The sequence below is a fragment of the Chlorocebus sabaeus genome, chromosome 3 (assembly GCF_047675955.1).
Source record: "Chlorocebus sabaeus isolate Y175 chromosome 3, mChlSab1.0.hap1, whole genome shotgun sequence".
Lineage (NCBI taxonomy): Eukaryota > Metazoa > Chordata > Mammalia > Primates > Cercopithecidae > Chlorocebus > Chlorocebus sabaeus.
In genome coordinates this window covers 26,623,820-26,649,042 of record NC_132906.1, presented here as the reverse complement: position 1 = coordinate 26,649,042, position 25,223 = coordinate 26,623,820, and the positions used below count along the sequence as shown (strand labels likewise).

General features: G+C 36.4%; 2 protein-coding genes across 3 annotated transcripts in view; one reads left to right on the top strand and one right to left on the bottom strand.

Moving 5' to 3' along the window:
• RB1 (RB transcriptional corepressor 1) overlaps positions 1 to 25,223 on the bottom strand; it is a 175,571-nt gene that overhangs the window by 40,595 nt on the left and 109,753 nt on the right. The window lies entirely within an intron of this gene.
• Positions 17,924 to 20,539, top strand: LPAR6 (lysophosphatidic acid receptor 6). Its single transcript, XM_007960380.3, has one exon. It carries the CDS (start codon positions 19,165 to 19,167, stop codon positions 20,197 to 20,199), a length of 1,035 nt encoding a protein of 344 aa, XP_007958571.1. The 5' UTR covers positions 17,924 to 19,164; the 3' UTR covers positions 20,200 to 20,539.

Here is a 25,223-nt window from a genome sequence, read left to right as displayed (position 1 = left end):
ATTCTACATCTATTTGTCTCATCTTTTTTTGTTGTTCCTTTTTTGACAAAGATACAAAAGCAAATCAATAGAAAAAGGATAGCCTTTAAAACAAATGGTGCTGAAACAAGTGAACATCCATGGTGCCCTACCTCAGCACCCCCTAAAAAGAAACTCAACCCAAATCTCAAACCTTGTACAAAAATAAACTTAAAATGGATCATGGAATTAAAATGTGAAACTATAATTTTTTAAGTGTAAGGGAAAATCTTCAGGATCTGGAGTTCTTAGATTTGACACCAAAAGTATAATCCATAAAAGGAAATAGTGATAAACTGGACTTTATCAAAATTAAAAACTTTTGGATGAGAAAGATGATGTGAAGAAGATGAAGAAAGAAGCTACAGGCCAAGAGAAAATATTTGCTAACCACATATCTACCAAAAAAGACCAGTTCTGAGAACATAAAAAGAACCCTCAAAACTCAATGGTAAAAAACAAACAATCCAATCAGAAAATGAGCAAAGACATGAAGAGAAATTTCACCAGAGAGGAAACACAGGCCACAAATAAACAGGGAAAGGTTAATCAATATCATTAGCTATCATCCTGATGGGAAATGCAAATTATAACCTTACTGAGATATCCTTACACTACAGAATGACTAAAATAAAAAATAAAGACACCACCAAATGATGGAAAGAATGCAGAGAAAGTGGATCACTCGCTCATATATTGCTGGCGGAAATTTAAAATGATTCGACCATTTTGGAAAATACTTTTGCAGTCTTTGATCAAAGAAAATGCACAATAACCATACAACTCTGCAATTTTATGCATTAGGCATTTATCCCAGAGAAATGAAAACCCACATTCATACAAAATGCAAATGTTCATAGCAGCTTTATTTGTGATAGCCAAAAACTGGAACCTGCCTTGATATTCTTCAACATGTGTCTGACCAAAGAAACTGTAGTACATTCATACTACAAAATACTAGTCAGCAATAAAAAGGTATGAACTATTGATACATGCAATATCATGACCGATCTCCAGAAAATTATACTGAGTGAGAAAAAAACTAATCCTGTTTGATTCCATTTATATAACATTTTTGAAATAACAAAATTTGAGAAATGAAGGGCAGATTAGTAGTGGCCAGGTATTAGGGACAGGGGTAGAGAGGCTGGAGGGATGTGGGTGCAATTGCTTGCAGTGGTGGATACATGGACCTACACATTTTCACCAGGTCAGGCTGCCTGGTGGAATGGTATATAGTGGAAACCCCTGAAGAGTGTCCCTCCATAGCCCTGATGTTTCTGGGTTGAGAAAGAGTCTCGGCTGTAGGGTCAAAGAGACTTCCTGGACCACGGTGTTTTCTGTAGCTGGGTCCCTTCTGCTGGTTTCACTTGCTTGCCAGGAGCTTCCTAATGGGGAAGGGAATCTTAGGAGTCCTAGGCTTGTTGAATAAAAGCACCCGAAGCAAAATGACTAATGCTATTTCCAGATATTGCTGACAGAGCAATATTGAAATAACCTGTTAAAAATTTTTTTCTCCCTTTTTATTATCAAGACTGAATCAAAAAACAGATTCACTGAAGAAGAATTTTATTTATATTTATTTATTTATTTATTTTTAAGATGGAGAGAGATTCTCACTATGCTACCCAGGCCGTTCTCAAACTACTGGCCTCAAGTGATCCTCCTGCCTCAGCCTCCCAAAGTGCAAGGATTACAGGCATGAGCCACTAGGCCTGGCTCATTGAAGAAGAATTTTAAAACTTCAATGTTTCAATTTATAGTATAAAATACAAAGTTATTATGATTGAAGAAATTATTTCTTTTAATTCTCAACATTTAAAGAACATATATTCTTGTAACCTTTAAATAAACAGGATGCTAACCAAAGCATCAAAGAGTAAAAGACATTAACCTAATCACTGAATGGCGAGAAGAAAGAAGTCAGGGTGGAATGTGACTGAAATGGAACTGTTGACCTGAGGCTCTTTAATAAGAGACAGCTACTCTGTTAGAAGTATTTAGTTTCAGAACACTGGCAAGTAGCCCAAAACAAAACAAAACATACATTCCTATTTTATGAGGTGCCATGAAAAATAAGAATCAGAAGTAGACATGTAGAATCTTACCAAGTCAAAACACTGTTTAGAAATTTCTAATTGCCCCAAAGATCTTGGGGACATGAACATGGTGAGTGAATTTCTGGGAGGTGAGCTGGAAATACAGATTGGGGAAGGCCCTTTAAAGATGTTGATCAGTTAAAGGTTAATTCCATGAGACAGCCACATGATTCATTCCTTATTAGCAAGGCCTTCTTTGACCTCCCTATATAGAACAGTAAGAGCCCACCCCCTTTTTCCTCCTAAATTATTTTTCTTCAGAGAACTTATCACCATATGACCAGTTGTATAATTGTTTATTTAGTGATTGTCTTCTCCAAATAAAATATAAGATCAGGGATTTTGTTTTATTCACTGCTATATTCCCAGCACCTAGAAAAGCACCTGGTACACAGTTACACTTCATAAATATTTCCCTACCGGATAAAAAAATAAATATCAGTGAACCCAGAGATGAAGACAACATAAGCAGGAAAAAATTTTAATATGCCTGTCTTAATTTCCTATTTATATGGCCAGAGCAAAAATCCAGCAATCTTTTTTGGTTAGGCTGAAATAGACCACTTCTGTTTAACTAAAACAACAACAAAAGGCTGGGCTTTAACAGGGAGCCTTTTGTAGAAGCAGTCCTTTGGTCTTTGGTTTCTAACCTTTCTGGAGTAGTGCTTGTATCTGCTAGTATAGACAGGAAACCCTCAAAGTTTCCACACGTGTGAAAACAGTTGATTAAAGCAAGCACACTAGAAAACCAATAAAAAAAAGTGAACACAGAAATTTTGTTCTGAGAATAGATGGCTAGTGGCTTAGAATCATACCAATAATTCTTCTTTACCTTTGAGTATCAGTATCTGTTAAAGAGCTCGTCTCTTTCGTTGAATTCAGACTACTGTCTTTCCTTGAATTCCAATTGGGTTAAGAGCAAAACATTTATCTACATAAATACCTAAAGTCAAAATATGTTTTTGGTTTTAAGCATACTTGCATTAATGTTCAAAGCACTAGTCCTTAAAAATCAGTTATCTATAATAAAAAGAAAAAAAAGAAAGAAATCTAATCAAATGTATAGTCATTTTTATTTTGAAGGCCAAAACTTAAAAAAAAATACAAATATTAAATTTGGATACCTAAAACTGACTGAGAACCACTTTTAAGTTAAGGACAAAATGATATGCTTGTTTAGACACATTTCCCACTTTTTTGAATGGGTTGTTATTTTTTGTTAGTTTGTTCTAACAGACTTGTTTCCATAAAGAAATTTGTCATTTAACTATTCTGTAAATGTTATAACTCATATGATTCATATGATGGACTGATGTTTTCTTTCCACTTTATGTTGTTCTTGCAACAAAATTATTTAGTCAAATCTATCTAGAGACACAATCCTTCTACTTTCTGACCTGGGCGGGTTCGCCCCTCCTTAGGCAACCTGGCCGTCCCCTGCTCCCGGGAGGTCACCATATTGATGCAGAACTGCACACAGCCCAGAACTGCAGCGATCCTCCCACCTCAGCCTACCGAGTAGCTGGGACTACAGGCATGTGTCACTGCACCTAGCAATCCTTTCTAGTTTCTTATGTTGCCCCCTCGTATCTTTTCTACATCTAACTCTACAATATTTTCTGCAACATGCCTCTGAGTCATTTCAAAGCACTGAACTTGGTTTGACTAAAACAATCCTTTTTTGCACTTACATTTCATAACATTACAACAATATGAAAAACCAGCAAATATAAATCTGGGAGTAAACAATGCTTAAACTTTTAATACATACAATTTCACTACTGGGAGCAAAAGAATTCAAGTATATCAGAGAATACCTTTCTAGCCACAAGCATTCAGCATCCAGGAGCATCCTGAGAGACCAATCCTTTTCAGCTTCTACCCCTCAGTAATAGGTAAAAGGTACAAGTCAATAAGTATTTACTTAAACTGAAGAGTACTTGGATTTCTGATAATAATCTATGCTGGAAGGTGTTAAATTTGCTATTCACAGAAAACCCTGTTCTAATTATTTGAAAGCAGCAGAGATATTTCCTGCTTTTGTATAAAACTTGGCACATTATTATGTACAAATGCAAACTTGTTAAATAAATAAAGATGAAGCTAAAAATGAAGGATGGCCATCATACGATTTTAATGTACAGAAGGATGAAAATATCTAAAATCTCTTAATCTTACATTTCTATCATAATGTTAGAATTTAGTGTTTTTAAAAGTCTATATAGCTTACACATTTAAAAACAAAGTTCTTTGCTTAATATTTACCTAAGCTATGGACCAAGTTTCCTATTTTACGTCTGATATGGTTTGAATGTTTGTCCCTCCCAAATCTCATGTTGAAATGTGATCCCCAATGCTGGAGGTGAGGTTTGGTAGAAAGTGACTACATCATGGGGGTGGATCCCTCATGAACAGTTTAGCACCATCCCCTTGGTGATAACTCTCGCTCCGTTAGTTCACAAGAGATCTGCTTGTTTAAAAAGGGTATGGGACCTCCTCCTTCCTCTTGCTCCTACTGCTACCATGTGACATACCTGTTCCCCCTCCGACTTCTGCCATGAATATAAGCTCCCTAAGGACTCACCAGAAGCTGAAGAGATGCTGGTGCCATGCTTCCTGTACAACCTGAAGAACCGTGAGCCAACTAAACCCTACTCTTTTCTTTATAAATTACTCAGTCTCAGGTATTTCTTTATAGCAATGCAAGAATGAACCAGCACAACATCAGTAAGAAAAAAAGGGGTGAAAGCTACCTGTTACAATGAGAAAATTTGACTAGAAGTCAAGAAAGTAGGATTCGAGTTCCCACTCCAGCAATAATCAGCTATGGTTTTAGTTTCCTAAGTTGTACTTGAGTGACCGGAAGGAGAGCTAAACTATATACCAAAGAAGATGAATGGCTAGTTGTAACAGGGGTAAGGTGGACTTTTATTATGAATTTCTAGGATCTAGTGCTAGCTCCAACATTAGAGGATATTAAGACTAATGCAATATGCAACGTGTTAACCACTAAGCAAACTAACTTAGAAATATATGTGGTTTTTATAAGCAAAGCTTATGTCTATTTGATTTAAATTGGCTGTGCAATAGCAAAAGTGCTAAAAAAGGCATACCAAATGCATCACCTGATCACTTCTTTATCTGACACAGCACAGGCATTCTATTTGGTGAAGAAAACAAAATAAATCTTATTGTTCCATGTTTTCCTACAACATAACCTTTATTTCTATAAAGTTAACATATTATAGGTGATTTCATCTATAATAGTATCTTTTTGGAGTTTTACATTCAAAATTTGTTTTCATTTCATTTTATTCTGAAAACTCTTCATAAGGTCAAAAGGGCATATTATATCCATCTTAAAGTTCAGGGCAGTTTGCCCAAGGTAAGGTCAAAATTTAGAAATCAAGGATTCTGGATCTCTAGGTCACAGTGATTTCTACTATCCCTTTATGCATGCACTCACTGAGTTGTATTCTTTCATTAGACAAACACGTATAAAGAACTGGGTTGGGTACTTCTTGTGAGGACCCAGCTTTTAGTTTTGACTTCATTGTTCTCCACCAATAATCACTTTTGTAATCCTAAGCAAGTCGCAACTTCTCTGAATTTTAGTTTCTTGATCTGTAAAATTGAGACAATAATATATGCTCTTTCTATCATTCAAAATTCGTGTGGAGACTAAATTAGATAGAAAATTGAGGGCTGAAAAGAATTCTATAGGTCTAATTTAATACTCTCCTTTTACAAATACACAACAGAGAAGCTAAATTATTTGCTCAAGCTCATGTTAATATTTTTTCCATTAAGAGTTGAGGTCTCTCTATATTGCCCAGGCTAGACTGGAATTCCTGGGCTCAAGAGATCCTTCCACCTCTGCCTCCTGAGCAGGTGGGGCTCAGGAGATGCACATTAATTTTTAGTAACTGGGATTAGAATCCAGGTCACTTAACACCTAGTGAAACTGGTCCTTTCATTATACTTTGCAGCTTCTAGAGTAGGTGAAAAATTTTTGAAAGCTACAACCCACCTAGCCTTTCCCAACTAAGGTTTTATGACCAAATTCAGCCTTTATGCAACAAGGCACATATTGTATGTGAAGAATTAACATCTTCTAGGAATTCAGAGTAGGACTAGGTTACGTAGCATCCTTGAGAGAATGGAGAAAATAGTCAAATAGTTTTCTGTGTTTTGGGATGAGAAAGGCAGCATGACTATACTAATGGGACATTATTACCAGGAATGGCTCAAGCCTTCAAGACCTGAAACTTAAAATTTTGTATTCAACTGTAAAGGCTAGCCTTCATTACACATCATCTCCTCAAGAAGCTCTTTACTAAATTCGTAGACTCTCATCTCTATGTGTTACTAATAGCTATTGTTTTATCTTGTATTGCAATTATTTCTTTGTTTTGTATTATTATTTTTTTCTTTTTTTTGAGACAGAGTCTTGCTCTGTCACCCAGGCTGGAGTGCAGTGGCATGATCTCTGTCACTGCAACCTCTGCCTCCCGGGTTCAAGCGATTCTCCTGCCTTAGCCTTCTGAGTAGCTGGGATTACAGGTGTGAGCCACCATATCTGGATGACTTTTTTGTATTTTTAGTGGAGACAGAGTTTCACCATGCTGGCTAGGCTGGTTTTGAACTCCTGACATTAAGAGGTCTGCCCGCTTTGGCCTCCCAAAGTGCTAGGATTACATGCATGAGCCACCACACATGGCCTTTTCATTCTTAATTGAATTGCACGAATATGTCTTAAAAGGCAAACTAAGTACTGTGGAAGTACAGAAAAGGAACTGATGAGACTAAGACCCCATAGAAAAGACGTGATACGATTCTAAGAGCTGGAGATGAGGAAGCAGCAAGAGAGTTCGAAAAAAGATAAGGAAGAAGGGACAACTCAAGTGTATGCACAGATAAATATGCTTATTAAAGTTTTAAATCTTATCACAATAACATTTTCACTCCTCTTGATTTCCTTTCCCTACTTGTCTGAACCTGCTTCAACCATCATTCCCATCAACTTTTACTTTGCTATAATCATCATTCATCACCTTTTAAATCTTTCCTCTTCTACTTCCATCCAACTCTATAAAAGTTGGTTCAACTCTTTGAACTTGGGTAGATGACTCACATTCTGGTAAAAAGTACCATAAAGTATTAAGTGTTTACAATAATGAAAGGAAGGTAAATCACTTCCAAATGATACCAATAGACCTATGGTAATACCAGTCTAGAATTTAAAATTTTTCCCCCTTAGGCTAAAAGATCTTTCTATAGAAAATAAACATATTCTGTCAACATAAATTACAAATGTTCATTTCTCAAATTGAAAAAGGTTTATTTGTTTCTATACTTAAATAGAAAATTTTATCATAATGAGCATCAAAAGAATCCCAAATGAGAAAACTGCTTTTTTCATTAGTATAAATTAGAGATGGAAGTCACATTTCACCATGGCAAACACGTGCTGCATGCAAAATGACTAAAGTAAGTTTAGAATAATTCTTTTTAAATTTTAAAATATCAGTGTTCCATATTTTTTTTCTTTCTTTCTTCTTTTAAGAGACAGTGTCTCGTTATGTTGCCTAGGCTGGAGTGCTGTGGCTATTCATAGGTGTCATCATAGAGCAATGAAGCCTCAAACTCCTGTGGCCTTAAGTGATCCTCTTGTCTCAGCCTCTAGAGTAGCTTCAACTACAGGTGTGTACCACTATGCCTGGCTCACACTTTCTTTTGAACTTAAATGAATTTATTTCTGTTTTAAGTCTCACATACTCTCTTATCTGATTTTTTTTTTTTTGGCATATCCCCTGTTCTCAACGTTACGTACAATTTCAATTATGGCCTTCAAAACTTTTAATGAGAGAATTCTTTAAAGTTTTAATCAATTCCTGTTTGATCAATTTTATAGTAAAAGAACATGGTGTCTTACTGTGGAAAAAAATAGATCTTTTAAAGAAGAATGCTATTGAAACATAAAGGGAAGCCTTTTACAAAATATTTAATCTTATACATGTTTCTTGTGCAACCTGGTTTCAAAAACCAGAAATCCTTAAACATAAAGAATGTAAGGTGACTCCTTGATCTATTACACCTAAGAGGGGAAAAACTCAACCTGCAGAGGTTGCAGTGAGCCAAGATCGCACCACTGTACTTCAGCCTGGACGACAGAGCGAGACTCCATCTCAAAAAAAAAAATGAAAACAGAACCAAAAACCCAACCCAGCAGCTTAAGCACTGAAAGTATTCAAAGAATCAGAATCAGATGTCATTAAATTTTAAAAACCGACGCATTACATAATGAAATTCACTCTATTTCATTCTTTTTATTTCTTTACTTATTTATTTGAGAACAGGCCTCTCTATCACTCAGGCTGGAGTAAAATGGTACAATCATAGCTCAATGCAGCCTCGATCTCCCGGGCTCAAGTGATCCACCCACCTCAGCCTCCCTAGTAACCAGGACTACAGGTGCACACCACCACACTTGCCTAATTTTTTGAAACAGGGTGTCACTATGTTGCCTAGGCTGGTCTTGAAATCCTGGTCTCAAGTGATCCTCTCATCTCAGCCTCCCAAAGTGCTGGGATTATAGGTGTGAACCATAGCTCCCGGGCAAGATTCACTATATTTTGATTTGGTTGTATATGTAGGCTATTTTTTTTTTTTTAAGACAAGGTCTTGATCTGTCACCAGGCTGAAGTGCAGTGGTACGATCAAGGCTCACTGCAGTCTCAACCTCCTAGGCTCAAACAATCCTCCCACTTCAGCCTCCCAACCAGCTGGGACCACAGGTTCACATCACCACACCCAGGTAATTTTTAAACTTTTTATAGAGACAGGATCTCCCTATGTTGCCAAAGCTGATACACTATATTTCAAATCAGTCTACATGGTCATTATGGCAACATTCCTAAAAAGGCTTGTCTTCCCCATTTTAAGTATTGGGATACATGCGCAGAATGTGCAGGTTTGTTACATAGGTATACACATGCCATGGTGGTTTGCCGCACCCATCAATCCATCATCTACATTAAGTATTTCTCCTAACGCTATCCCTCCTCTAATCCCCCACGCCGACAGACCCTGGTGTGTGATGTTCCCCTCCCGGTATCCATGTGTTCTCATTGTTCAATTCCCACTTATGAATGAGAACATGCAGTGTTTGGTTTTCTGTTCCTGTGTTAGTTTGCTGAGAATGATGGTTTCCAGCTTTATCCATGTCCCTGCAAAGGACACGAACTCATCCTTTTTTATGACTGCATAGTATTCCATAGTGTATATGTGCCACATTTTCTTTATCTAGTCTATCATTGATGGGCATTTGGGTGGGTTCCAAGTCTTTGCTATTGTAAATACTGCTGCAATAAACATACATGTACATGTGTCTTTATTGTAGAATGATTTATACTTTGGGTATATACCCAGTAATGGGATTGCTGAGTCAAATGTTATTTTGGTTCTAGATCCTTGAGGAATCACCACACTGTCTTCCACAATGGTTGAACTAATTTACACTCCCACCAACAGTGTAAAAGTATTCCTATTTCTCCATATCCTCTCCAGCATCTGTTGTTTCCTGATTTTTTAATGATTGCCATTCTAACTGCCAGGAGATGGTATCTCATTGCAGTTTTGATTTGCATTTCATTAATGACCACTGATGATGAGCTTTTGTTCATATGCTTATTGGCCACATAAATGTCTTCTTTTAAGAAGTGTCTGTTCATATCCTTCCCCCACTTTTTGATGGAGTTGTTTGCTTTTTTTTCCTGTAAATTTGTTTAACTTCCTTGTAGATTCTGGACATTAGCCCTTTGTCAGATGGATAGATTGCAAAAATTTTCTCCCATTCTGTAGGCTGCCTGTTCACTCTGAAGATAGTTTCTTTTGCTGTGCAGAAGCTTTTTAGTTTAATAAGATCCCATTTGTCAATTTTGGCTTTTGTTGCCATTGCTTTTGGTGTTTTAGTCATGAAGTCTTTGCCCATGCCTATGTCCTGAATGGTATTGCCTAGGTTTTCTTCTAGGGTTTTTATGGCTTTAGGTCTTACAGTTAAGTCTTTAACCCATCTTAAGTTAATTTTTGTGTAAGGTGTAAGAAAGGGGTCCAGCTTCAGTTTTCTGCATATGGCTAGCCAGTTTTCCCAACACCATTTATTAAATAGGGAATGCTTTGCCCAGTGCTTGTTTTTGTCAGGTTTGCCAAAGATCAGATGGTTGTAGATGTGTAGCATTATTTCTGAGGCCTCTCTTCTGTTCCATTGGTCAATATATCTGTTTTGGTACCAATACCATGCTGTTTTGGTTACTGTAGACTTGTAGTACAGTTTGAAGGCAGGTAGTGTGCTGCCTCCAGCTTTGTTCTTTTTGCTTAGGATTGTGTTGGCTATATGGGCTTTTTTGATTCCATATGAAATTTAAAGTAGTTTTTTTTCTAATTCTATAAAGAAAGTCAATGGTAGCTCAATGGGGATAGGATTGAATCTATAAATTACTTTGGGTGATATGGCCATTTTCACAAGATTGATTCTTCCTATCCACGAGCATGGAATGTTTTTCCATTTGTTTGTGTCCTCTCTTATTTCCTTGAGTAAAAGTTTATAGTTCTCCTTGAAGATGTCCTTCACATCCCTTGTATGTTGTATGCCTAGGTATTTTATTCTCTTTGTAGCAATTGTGAATGGGAGTTCACTCATGATTTTGCTCTCTATTATTGTTGTACAGGAATACTTGTGATTTCTGCACATTGATTTTATATCCTGAGACTTTGCTGAAGTTGCTTATCAGCTTGAGATTTTGGGCTGAGACAATGGGGTTTTCTAAATAGACAATCATGTACTCTGCAAACAGAGACAATTTAACTTCTTCTCCTCCTATATGAATATGCTTTATTTCTTCCTCTTTTCTGACTGCCCTGAACAGAACTTCCAATACTATGCTGAATAGGAGTGGTGAGAGAGGACATCCTTGTCTTGTGCCAGTTTTCAAAGGGAATGCTTCCAGCTTTTGTTGATTCAGTATGATATTGGCTGTGGGTCTGCCATAAATAGCTCTTATTATTTTGAGATATGTTCCATCAATATGAAGTTTATTGAGAGTTTTTAGCATGAAGGGGTGTTGAATTTCATTGATGGCCTTTTCTGTATCTATTGAGATAATCATGTGGTTTTTTTTTTCATTGGTTCTGTTTATGTGATGGATTATGTTTATTGATTTGCATTTGTTGAGCCAGCCTTGCATTACAGGGATGAAGCCAACTTGTTTGTGGTGGATAAGCTTTTTGATGTGCTGCTGGATTTGGTTTGCCAGTATTTTATTAAGGGTTTTCATACTGATATTCATCAGGGATATTGGCTGAAATTTTCTTTTTTTGTTGTGTCTCTGCCAGGTTACGGTATCAGGATGATGCTTGGCTTATAAAATGAGTTAAGGAGGATTCTCTCTTTTTCTATTGTATGGAATAGTTTCAGAAGGAATGGTACCAGCTTCTCTTTGTATCTCTGGCAGCATTCGGCTGTGAATCCATCTGCTCCTGGGATTTTTTTGGTTGGTAGGCTATTAATTACTGTCTCAATTTCAGAACTTGTTATTGGTCTATTCAGGGATTCGACTACTTCCTGGTTTACTCTTGGGAGGGTGTATGTGTCCAGGAATTTATCCATTTCTTCTAGATTTTCTAGATTATTGGCATAGAGATGTTTATAGTATTCTCTGATGGTAGTTGGTATTTCTGTGGTATCAGTGGTGATATCCCCTTTAGCATTTTTTGATTTGTCTATTTGATTCTTCTCTCTTTTCTTCTTTATTAGCCTTGCCAGTGGTCTATCTATTTTGTTAATCTTTTCAAAAAAACCAGCTCCTGGATTCATTGATTTTTTGAAGGGTTTTTTTGTGTTTCTCTCTCCTTCAGTTCTGCTCTCACCTTAGTTATTTCTTGTCTTCTACTAGCTTTTGAATTAGTTTGCTCTTGCTTCTCTAGTTCTTTTAATTGTGATGTTAGGATGTCAATTTTACATTTTACATCCTTTCTCCTTCTCCTGTGGGCATTTAGTGCTATAAACTTCCCTCTAAACTCTGCTTTAGCTGTGTCCCAGCGATTTGGGTATGTTGTGTCTTGGTTCTCATTGGTTTCACAGAACTTCTTTGTTTCTGCCTTAATTTCATTATTTTCCCAGTATTCATTCAGGAACAGGTTGTTCAGTTTCCATGCAGTTGTGCAGTTTTGAGTGAGTTTCATAATCCTGAGTTCTAATTTGATTGCACTGAGGTCTCAGAGACTGTGTTATGATTTCCATTGTTTTGCATTTGCTGAGGAGTGTTTTACTTGCAATCATGTGGTCAATTTTAGAATAAGTGTGATCTGGTGCTAAGAAGAATGTCTAGTCTGTTGATTTGGGGTGGAGAGTTCTGTAGATGTCTATTAGGTCTACTTGATCCAGAGCTGAGTTCAAGTCCTGAATATTCTTGTTAATTTTCTGTCTTATTGATCTGTCAAATATTGACAGTGGGGTGTTGAAGTCTCTCACTATTATTGTGTGGGAGTCTAAGTCTCTTTGTAGGTCTCTAAGAACTTGCTTTATGAATCTGGGTGCTCCTGTATTGGGTGCATATATACTTAGGATAGTTAACTTTTCTTGTTGCGTTGATCCCTTTACCATTATGTAATGCCCATCTTGTCTTTTTTGATCTTCATTGGTTTAAAGTCTGTTCTATCAGAGACTTGGATTGCAACCCCTGCCTTTTTTTTTTTTTTTTTTTTTTCTTTCTTTCCATTTGCTTGGTAAATCTTCCTCTGTCCCTTTATTTTGAGCACATGTCTTTGCATGTGACATGAGTCTCCTGAATACAGCACACTGATGGGTCTTGACTCTTTATCCAACTTGCCAGTCTGTGTCTTTTAACTGTGGCACTTAGCCTGTTTACTTTTAGGTTGATTTTGTTATATATAAATCTGATCCTGTCATTTTGATGCTAGCCAGTTAGTTTGCTCATTAGTTGATGCCCATTAGTTTCTTCATACTGTTGATGGTCTTTACAATTTGGTATGTTTTTGCAGCAGTTAGAACCAATTTTTCCTTTCCATATTTAGTGCTTCCTTCAGGAGCTCTTGTAAGGCAGGCCTAGTGGTGACAAAATCTCTCAGCATTTGCTTGTCTGTAAAGGACTGTATTTCTCCTTCACTTATGAAGCTTAGTTTGGCTGGATACAAAATTCTGGGTTGAAAATTCCTTTCTTTAAGAATGTTGCATATTGGCCCCCACTCTTTTCTGGCCTGTAGGGTTTCTGCAGAGAGATCTGCTGTTAGTCTAATGGGCTTCCCTTTGTAGGTAACCCAACCCTTCTCTCTAGCTGCTTTTAACATTTTTTCCTTCATTTCAACCTTAGTGAATCAACGATTATGTGTCTTGGGGTTGCTCTTCTCGAGGAGTATCTTTGCGGTGTTCTCTGTATTTCCTCAATTTGAATGTTGGCCTGTCTTGCTAGGTTGGGGAAGTTCTCTTGGATAATATCCTGAAGTGTTTTCCAACTTAGTTCCATTCTCCCTGTCACTTTCAGGTGCATCAATCAAATGTAGGTTTGGTCTTTTCACATAGTCCCCTATTTCTTGGAGGCTTTGTTTGTTCCCTTTCATTCTTTTTTCTCTAATCTTGTCTTCACGCTTTATTTCATTAAGTTGATCTTCAATCTCTGATATCCTTTCTTCCACTTGATCAATTTGGCTGTTGATACTTGTGTATGTTTCACAAAGTTCTTGTGCTGTGTTTTTCAGCTCCATCAGGTCATTCATGTTCTTCTCTAAACTGGTTATTTTAGGTAGCAATTCCTCTAACCTTTCTTCAAGGTTTTTAGCTCTCTTGCATTGGGTTAGAATATACTCCTTTGGCTTGGAGGAGTTTGTTATTACCCACCTTCTGAAAGCCACTTTTGTTAATTCATCAAACTCATTCTCTGTCCAGTTTTGTTCCCTTGCTGGCAAGGAGTTGTGATTCTTTTGAAGAGAAAAGGCATTCTGGTTTTTGGAATTGTCAGCCTTTTTGTGCTGATTTTTCCTCATCTTCATGGATTTATCTACCTTTGGTCTTTGATGTTGGTGACCTTCAAATGGGGTTTCTGTGTGGATGTCCTTTTTGTTGATATTGATGCTATTCATTTCTGTTTGTTAGTTTTCCTTCTAACAGTCAGGTCCCTCTGCTGCAAGTCTGCTGGAATTTGCTGAAGGTCCACTCCAGACCCTGCTTGCCTGGGTATCACCATTGGAGGCTGCAGAACAGCAAAAAATGCTGCCTGTTCCTTCCTCTGGAGGTTACATCCCAGAGGGACACCCACCAGATGCCAGCCAGAGCTCTCCTGTGTGAGGTATCTGTTGACCACTACTGGGAGGTGTCTCCCCAGTCAGGAGGCATGGGGGTCAGTGACTCACTTGAGGAGCCAGTCTGTCCCTTAGCAGAGCTTGAGCACTGTCCTGGGAGATCTGCTGCTCTCTTCAGAGCCAGTAGGCAGGAACATTTAAGTCTGCTGAAGCTGTACCCATAGCCACCCTATAGCACCCTTCCCTGAGGTGATCTGTCTGAGGGAGATGGGAGTTTTATCTGTAAGCCCCTGACTGGGGCTGCTGCCTTTTTTTCAGAGATGCCCTGCCCAGAGAGGAGGACTCCAGAGAAGCAGTCGGGCTACAGTGGCTTTGGTGAGCTGCAGTGGGCTCTACCCAGTTCTAACTTCCTGGTGGTTTTGCTTACACTGTGAGGGGAAAACCACCTACTCAAGCCTCAGTAATGGCAGATGTCCCTCCTCCCACCAAGCTCCAGCATCCCAGGTCGACTTCAGACTGCTGTGCTGGCAGTGAGAGTTTCAAGCCAGTGGATCTTAGCTTGCTCTGTGGGGGTGGGATCCACTAAGCTAGACCACTTGGCTCCCCGGCTTCAGCCCCCTTTCCAGGCGAGTTAACAGTTCTGTGTTGCTGGTGTTTCAGGTGCCACTGGGGTATTGGAAAAAAAAAAAAAATCCTGCAGCTAGCTCAGTGTCTGCCCAAATGGCCACCCGGTTTTGTGCTTGAAACCCAGGGCCCTGGTGGTGTAGGCACCCAAGGGAATCTCCTGGTCTGAGGGTTGTGAAGATCATGGAAAAAGTGTAGTATCTGGACCAGAATGCACTGTTCCTCATGGCATATTCCGTCATGGCTTCCCTTGGCTAGGGGAGGAATTTCCCTGGTCCCTTGAATTTCCCTGGTGAGTGATGCCCCACCCTGCTTTGGCTCGCCCTCCATGGGCTGCATCCCCTGTCTAACGAGTCTCAATGAGATGAGCTGGGTACTTCAGTTGGAAATGGAGAAATCACCCACCTTCTGCATTGATTTCGCTGGGAACTGTTCCTGTCTTCACCATTTTAACAGACTCAAGCTGTTCCTGTCTTTACCATTTTAACATCTATCTGGCTCTGTTTAATTTTCACTCCCCCCCCAAAAAATCCATACAATACATAAATTGATTCTCAGAGTTAACTTCCAGAAGTGTAGAGATCTCAATTAAAATAACAGTTTGCCTGAGTTTATCAAATACAAAAGTATCTATTAAATACAATTGATTCTATGGATTCATTACCTCCCTTTGCAAGTAGTTACTCTGTATTTTTCCAATTCTAACCTAAGAATTTTTCAAAGTTTCTAAATTCCCCTTTGGTTCCTTAGTTAGAAGCCAAATTTAATATCTGGAAAAAATGCAATATTCAATTATCTTCTTCCCATTGAAACAGTCCCTCTGCTACTGCTCTTCCTCAGTAGGAACAACTTGCAACAAAATTCAAGTTTATGATTCACTCATCAGCAAACATGTAAGAATCATCTACAAAGAACCAAGAATTGTGTTAAGAATTATACAAATATTTACTATGATACTGATAATAATGAAAAACCTAATTCAACAAATAGTAATCTATCCATTTTTAAGCCCCAATAACTCAAACACTTTGGGAGGCCGAAGCGGGTGGATGACTTGAGGTCAGGAGTTCAAGACCAGCCTGGCCACATGGTGAAACCCTATCTCTACCAAAAATACAAAAATTAGCTAGGTGTGGCAGCGGGCGCCTGTAATCCCAGCTACTAGGGAGACTGAGGTGGGAAAATCGCTGGAACCTAGGAGGCAGAGGTTGCAGTGAGACAAGATCGCAGCAGTGCACTCCAGCGTGGGCGACAGAGTGAGAAAAAAAAAGAAAAGAAAGAAATAAAAAGAAAAACTATAGATGAATGATTTAAGTGAATAACAAGTCAAGTGAGTAATGACAATATGTAGGAGAATATTCCAAATAGAATTAATACATTTTAATTCTTTGAATGAGAAAATGCCATATTCAAAATGAAAGTAAAAGTAGGACAAGATCAGCATATACAACTGCATATATTTCATTAAAGATGACTAAAGAGGAGACTATCAATTTGAAAGAAGATTACTAAGATTTTACGGTTTTTTTTAAACATACTGAACCAAATTTTTTTCAAAAAGTAAGACATAATTACTAACAGAAAATTTTTTCCAATGAGAATACAAGCTTATTAACTACTCCTTTTTTCATTAATGCTCACTCAGCTTCTACCAGTCTTCTAATAAGAACACACACATACCTTTTTTCTATACCAAATGTGATACAAAGATATTCAACCCTTCAAATTTTTAAGTATTGGTTATAAGTAATACTCATCTTTTTTTGTCATTTGATAATAGATGAATTTTTTAGTCCAGACAGTAGAAATAGATTATAGTTCATCAACAAACGACAAAAATTGCTGAGTGTGAAAGAATGGTGCAAAACAACACAAAAGATATTACTGTAATAAGTTATTTTTAAGCTAGCTAAGTAATTTATGAGAAAAAATAAATTATTCTTAAATTACTTAATACCCAAAAGGAAGAGTTTCAGCTTAAACTAGACCAAATTCAAAAAAATAATAACAGTAAGGCATAACCAAATCTAGCCTTTTCTGAAAAAATATTTAAAACAAGAAAAACATGTGCCATAGAGGTTGTGATATCCTCAATCTTTGAGGAAATAACGCCTATATTTAACTACCCTCACCTTACACACACTTCCTTCTGATTTTGCAGTTTTTAAAATGTAAGTATACTTTTTTTTTTTTTTGGAGATAGTCTCGCTGTCGCCCAGGCTGGAGTGCAGTGGCTTGATCTTGGTTCACTGCAACATCTGCCTCCTGTGTTCAAGCGATTCTCCTGCTTCAGCCTCCCGAGTAGCTGGGACTACAGGCACACACTACTGAACTAGGCTAATTTTGTATTTTTAGTAGAGATGGGGTTTCACCATGTTGGCCAGGCTGCTCTTGAACTCCTGACCTCAGGTGATCCACCTGTCTTGGCCTTCCAAAGTGCTGGGATTACAGGTGTGAGCCACTGCGCCTGGCCCAAAATATGAGTATACTTTAAATATAAATATATAGAGAAACCATTCATAGAAACTTTTAAATGAAGACAAATCTGAAATATATTCCAATATATAGTTAATGTCATATTAAGGGGTTAAGGGAAGAGCTGGGAGGAAGAAGGAAGATAAGACTATGAACCTAAAATTTAGCCAGGTAGTAGGATTTTTATTCTCTAAACCTTATTTCAATCAATTTAAGGTTAAAAAAATTTTGTTTAAAAGGATGCAACTTCATTTTGTGCTTAAAAAGTAAGATTAACACCACACCAAAGATAAACATTCTTGAATTTGTTCTTTGGTGAAATGAGTAATTTAAAAATTTAAACAGCTCTAAAATATTAATTCAACTTCATAGGAAAGAGGAAAGAATGTTAGAAAATTGCTTATCAAAAAATAATGAGACCCAGGATAAGAGCTACTCATAATCATAACAATTAAATATTGAGGATTTTTCAGAAACCGAGTCAAATGCTTTTTATACCTTAAAGATTAAAGGTCCCTGTTTCATAGTCATTGAACAGTTCTTTGAAATGCTATGTAAAGATATCACTAACAATTGCAATTTATAAATACACACCCATATACATTTTCTTTTCTAAAATGTCATATCCCAAACACGAAAACAATCGAATAGCAGAACAACAGGATTAATAGTGATTTTTTTTCTTTCAATTATTACTACTGAAACAAATCAAACCAACTGAGAGGTTGCCAGCACCCCAGAGGGCATTTCCGCACAAAAAGAGTTAATGAGCAGACCTCGCAGTTAAACAGCCAGTGACCATTTGCAAGCCTCCTAGGTATATTCCCAGCAGACACATTATCAGATTAAAGGAAGTGCAAACAAACTGGGCTGAAACTTTCTTTGTCAAAACCCAGCCTCTTCTTCCTGTGATGTCATATTACAAATCTAGCAAGCCTTTCTTTTTCACTTCAGAGAAAGCGACCTCAAGATACAGCTGGCAACTGAGGAAAAGGCCTCAATTCGGCAAGCGCTAACATGCTTGGGAATTTATTTTGGAACCTTTAAAAGACTCTTCTGCTTACCCACCATCTGGGATCCACTGCAGGAAAACAAAAAAGGAAAACTTCATTTAAAAGAAGCAAGAAGTAAAATGGGACAAATTCGGAATGTTTAAGTCTCTGAAACTCTGCACTGAAAAGAAAATAAGATTGATAATTTAAGCTTAACATTCTGAGGCATAAAGAAACATTAACTTTGGAGTATTCATCTTGTCTACTGAAATAGAAGTTTAGAAGACAAGTGGTTTCATTCTGGTCACAGATCACATCTTTTCTTTAAATTTATAATCCTATGGGTTGGCCTCGTTGACTGTATTTTTTAAAGGTTGCTCGTCAGTTAACTGAGCCTTGGAATTCATGGATTTTCTAAAGACTAACAAATGAAAATATTTTCCTGTTGAAGAACCCAGCGGAAATTTTACAGCAACAAATTTCATGTTTCTTTTGGATATTTTTGAGAAAAATGAAATATTTATAAAACCATCCAAAGATCCAGATAATTTACAAATAAATTGAAGGTGATAATATGAATACCAAAGGAGACTGCAGCTGATGAAAGTGCTTCCAAACTGAAAATTGGACGTGCCTTTACGATGGTAAGCGTTAACAGCTCCCACTGCTTCTATAATGACTCCTTTAAGTACACTTTGTATGGGTGCATGTTCAGCACGGTGTTTGTGCTTGGGTTAATATCCAATTGTGTTGCCATATACATTTTCATCTGCGTCCTCAAAGTCCGAAATGAAACTACAACTTACATGATTAACTTGGCAATGTCAGACTTGCTTTTTGTTTTTACTTTACCTTTCAGGATTTTTTACTTCACAACACAAAATTGGCCATTTGGAGATTTACTTTGTAAGATTTCTGTGATGCTGTTTTACACCAACATGTACGGAAGCATTCTGTTCTTAACTTGTATTAGTGTAGATCGATTTCTGGCAATTGTCTACCCATTTAAGTCAAAGACTCTAAGAACCAAAAGAAATGCAAAGATTGTTTGCATTGGTGTGTGGTTAACTGTGATCGGAGGAAGTGCACCGGCGGTTTTGGTTCAGTCTACCCACTCTCAGGGTAACAATGCCTCAGAAGCCTGCTTTGAAAATTTCCCAGAAGCCACATGGAAAACATATCTCTCAAGGATTGTAATTTTCATTGAAATAGTGGGATTTTTTATTCCTCTAATTTTAAATGTAACTTGTTCTAGTATGGTGCTAAAAACTTTAAATAAACCTGTTACATTAAGTAGAAGCAAAATAAACAAAACTAAGGTTTTAAAAATGATTTGTGTACATTTGATCATATTCTGTTTCTGTTTTGTTCCTTACAATATCAATCTTATTTTATATTCTCTTGTGAGAACACAAACATTTGTTAATTGCTCAGTAGTGGCAGCAGTAAGGACAATGTACCCAATCACTCTCTGTATTGCTGTTTCAAACTGTTGTTTTGACCCTGTGGTTTACTACTTTACATCGGACACAATTCAGAATTCAATAAAAATGAAAAACTGGTCTACCAGGAGAAGTGACTTCAGATTCTCTGAAGTTCATGGTACAGAGAATTTTATTCAGCATAACCTACAGACCTTAAAACGTAAGATATTTGACAATGAATCTGCTGCCTGAAATAAAACCATTAGGACTCACTGGGACAGAACTTTCAAGTTCCTTCAACTGTGAAAAGTGTCTTTTTGGACAAACTATTTTTCCACCTCCAAAAGAAATTAACACATGGACATTTTAAAGTCTTTAGTATAAAGAAAATTTGTATTCAATGTGTTAAGCATTAACATGTATTTTATTTGTGTATACACTCCATCTGATTTTTCTGAGCCATTTTGATTTGTTCCTTCATTAAAAAAAATCTCTTAAAGTTATTCAGTGTCTAAAAGTGACTGATTTAAATTATGTGGTGACAATCTGTAATGTCTTTGAATGATTTAATTTACTAAATTATTTTATACTAGTTTATATAAGTTTAAGTATTTAATATTTTTATTCAACATACCATTTTTATTTTGAATTAAAACAACTAATCGTATTTGTTAAACTATGATTAACAAATGAGAAAGAAGAGTAATTTGAAATAATCAAATGTTTTGGGAGTACTTTAAAATACATATATAACTAAAAACGTAGTCTTCTGTAGAAATGGTGACATATTAACATTGTTGTAAGATCTTGAGCAGTAACACACTGATAACATTTGGGGAGTTTGGTTTGTGTAGGCAATTTGTAGAAAGCAGATGCTATCTATATGGTATGTTTGAAGTTACTATTTTGATTTTCTGTATATAATGCACCCAATTTCAAAATGACACATGCCACAAAAATTGAGAGGGAGAAAACTAATAAAATGTCATTTTGCTAAGTTTTTACTTCGCAAAAAAATAAAATACTACCATAGGTACATTTTAAAGGTGCACTTACATCACAGTCAAGAACTTATGTTTTAAGTATGTTAGGTCAGAGAAACACCAGAGATAGTGAAATATAGTACTTGGCATTTAGAAAGTAATATACAGTCACATGTTGCTTATGATGCTTGCTTAGGTAATTATGTCATGCAAGCATCATAGTGTGTGCTTACACAACCCTAGAAGGTATATACTACTGTACACCTAGGTTTATATGGTATACCCTATTGCTTCTAGGCTACAAACCTATACAGCATGCTACTGTAAAGAATACTTTAGGCAACTGTAAAATAATGGTACTTGTGTATCTAAATATATCTCAACATAGAAAAGGTACAGTAAAAATACAGTATGATAATCTTATGAGACAACCAGCGTATATGTGGTCATTGACCCAAATGCTGTTATGTGATGCATGACTATAAATATTTTCTTTTCCTTCACTCTTCTGGCCATTTTAAGCCAAATATTGGACAGTTCAAAACATTAGTTCAAGTAGGCAAGATGTTATTGTATGTAAAAATGATTTGTTAAGGACACAGTTCCTTTCATTATAAAGCAACAAAACTACAAGGTCAAAAAACTAAACAGAACTATATTTTCATTTCACTAAACATAAAATGGGTATGGTTCTGAGGTATACTTTAGAAAAAAGTACCAAGTACACTAAAACTTTTTTATTATCCAACATATTCGTTTTTTAAAAAAAATTCAGGCCGGGCACGGTGGTTCACACCTGTAATCCTAGCACTTTGGGTGGCCGAGGCAGGTGGATCGTAGGTCAAGAGATCAAGACCATCCTGGCCAACATGGTGAAACCCTGTCTCTACTAAAAATACAAAAATTAGCTGGGCGTGGTGGCACATGCCTGTAGTCCCAGCTACTCGGGAGGCTGAGGCAGGAGAATCGCTTGAACCCAGTAGTCAGAGGTTGCAGTGAGCCAAGATTTCACCACTGCACTCCAGCTGGGCAACAGAGCAAGACTCCATATCAAAAAATAAATAAATAAATAAATTAAAAATTAAAAATCAAGCAGTTCTCCAAAGTTAACTAAAAAAGAAGGCCTTCTATTTAAGAAAAAGGACATGTAATTAAATTCAGCATCCAACCTATCTGATTTTTACTGTCTTAATCTTTCAAGTCCTGAATACAACTTGGACAAAAAATTCTTTTAAGACAAAAATTTGATTTTTGCTGTTCTCTAGGTTTGAGCTACAATGATTTCAGAAAAACCACAATCATTTGCTAGACAGGTAAACCCATTTTCAATAAAATAACAGTGGGGGGTTTTCTTTAGGGATCCATGTTTTCCTTTAGATAAACCTAAAGCAAAATACATCTTTAATGCCTTCAGCCCAGGAATTCCAGGTTACAGTGAGATATGATCACACCACTGTACTTCAGTATGGATGACAGAGCAAGACCCTATCTCAAAAAAAGAAAAAAACTAATAAAGAAAGAAAAGAAAAATGCTTAGAAAAAACCCAAAAACTAGTGAAGAATACTAACCATGGTCCTTTATATCCCAAGAGAAGTATATACATAATATAAGTGTGTTTTCTTCCATTGACTTGAAATCCCTTTATTTGATATCACACTTCAGTAAATAAAAATACACTCTTTCTTAAACATACTGAGTTGAAAAGCAACTACCAATCTACCAATCTGGGGCAAACGGGTGGAGAATTCTGTAGCTTTGAGATTTCTCGGAACTCTTCTCAGTTTAAAGATCTCAACTTAAGGCAAGATCGCAAAGCATGAATATAACTTTAAAATACAAGTAAAACAGTCATTAAATAGTTGTTATTACTATGTTCATAAAGAAACTTTTTGGTGTCTCTTGTCAACAGGAAGATAAATGAATCAAAAGTTTTGTAAGATTCTTCATAAAGCAATACATAACAGATAACAAACATAGTTTTCTCATCTAGAATTTCAAATACTGGGTAAATGTTACCTATGGGAAAAAAGTGTACCAGAACAAAATTTATTTTCCTTTGTTAGTGTTGTACTTTGTGGTAAATCATATATTCTGAGGGTTTTCTCTTCCCTTCCCCCTTTATTCAGAAAAACCTATATTAATATTAGAACTCTGATAATTTTACTTTTTATTACCTGAAAATGATAGCACTAAGCCCCCCTACAAAAACTGTGCCCACTGTTATTAACATTTTCATAAAACAGTAGATGATTTGACTAATCTTCCTTCCCACATTAACTCTCTTCAAAGGAACAGAGTTAGCTAAGAAAATTTTTCAGGTGTGGAAAAATGGCTTTCCAGCATCCTAATAATTTCTGAACTTAGAAATCATCTTTTCTGAGAAAATATCAAGTACCTAGTTTTAAAAAAGCATAAAAATATATGTATTTTTATTATACATATTATATATTATATATATAATATATTCACAGAAAATTAAACTGAATACACTACTTAAGGAGTTATCAACGAACCTCAATATTCTACATTCAAAATGCTGAAAAGTAAATTGGAAATATAAATCCTAATTATAGATATTGGTATTTAAAGAAATTAGCCACTAAATTGAGAAATACAAAATAGAAAATGGAGCAAACTTCATATTCCCATCCAAGAAACATTTGGTTCATGAATGGTACATAGTTATCAAGAATCTGAAGCAATTGCTTTTTGGTCCTACAATTTTGGACACTTGATGAACCAAGTATTTTGTCTTTTGTCAATATATTAAGTTACTATTTCAAAGAAGAAGCTTTACTACCTTCCAGCACCTAAACTTTTTTAGTGCCTAAATGCCAGTCCAACTCTGGATGGCACAAATGTTCTTAGTTGTGAATAAATTTTTGTGTAGAAACAATTTTATAAACAGTGCTTAGGCAGGAAAATCTTAAAGACTCCAAAAACAAACTTTTTGAAAAGCTTTTTGGGGCTTTCCTGAAAATTGAATTACCCATTTATAACATGGCTCCTAAGAAATAAATTACAAATTAAAAAGGGCTAATGAACAACTTAAGAATGTAGAACATATTAATATCTAAACTGACCAGAGTATTTAATGATCAACAACATTACTTATTTAGCAACATTTTCCAGATATCAACATGTACATACTCCTAAGATCTCTAATTCTCAAATTTCTATTTTCTCTCTTTATCATTTTTACTTAATGTCAGACAGTTTTATAAAAGTACAAAGAATGTCAATTAAACAAGGCAACAGACCAGATAATAAATGAATCGGAGATTAACGCCAGGCAAACTTCTCCCTTTTTTATTACCTTAAAATGATAGCGTTAAGCCTCTCCCACCTTCCTGTCTTCCTGCCCCCAAAAGATTTACTACAATAACCTCTTAAAAGGGTACAAAATTACCTCTTTTATTGGAAAAGCAGGGTTAAAAACAGAGTTCAAATGATAGAGCCCCAGAAGGGGTATAATTCAAAAATTTAATAATCAGTTTTCTCAAAACTTGGTTTACTCATAATAGATTTCAAGCAATTTTTTAAAATAAAAAAAGTTTAAGTAACTGTAAGAAATAATTATGTGTTTTATACTTACAGCAGAGTTACAGTTAATAGCCATGGGATAAATGTGCTAAGTTCCATTATCATCCTATCAAAATGGCTTCTGGAACATTCACAACTTAGAACAGAAAGGGCCTGATGGTCATCTGATATAACTACCTCTTAGGCTGAGGAAACTGAGGAACTATAAGACTAAATATGAGACACAATATCACATAACAAATTAAGGTAGAGCCAGGGTAAGAACTCCGTTTGTTTGTTTTTTTGTTTGTTTTTAATAGAAAGATGAGGTCTTGCTATATTGCCCAGGCTGGACTTGATACCTGGGCTCAAGCAATCTTCCCAATTCAGCCTCTCAAGCAGCTGGGACTACAGGTGCAGGCCACTGCACCTGGCTGAACCCAGTTTCTTTGTTTTTACTCATCTAATTATTTAATGGTGGCAAGGCAAGCACCACAGGCAAAGGCCCTGTGGGAGAGAACTTGGATACTGAAAGGATTAAAACATTCAAAGTGGCTGGAGAAATAGGGCTGACATCTTACATGTACTTATAGGCCATGTTAAGACCACGTTAAGTGCTGAGAGGCTGTGGAAAGTCCTCAAGAATTTTAAGGTAGGGGAAACATGATCAAATAAAGATTTGTCTGATACAGGGTAGAGATGCATTTATCTTCAGCAAGAAAAGAAAAATAATCACAATAAGAACTATATTTATACATTTAAAGGGCCCT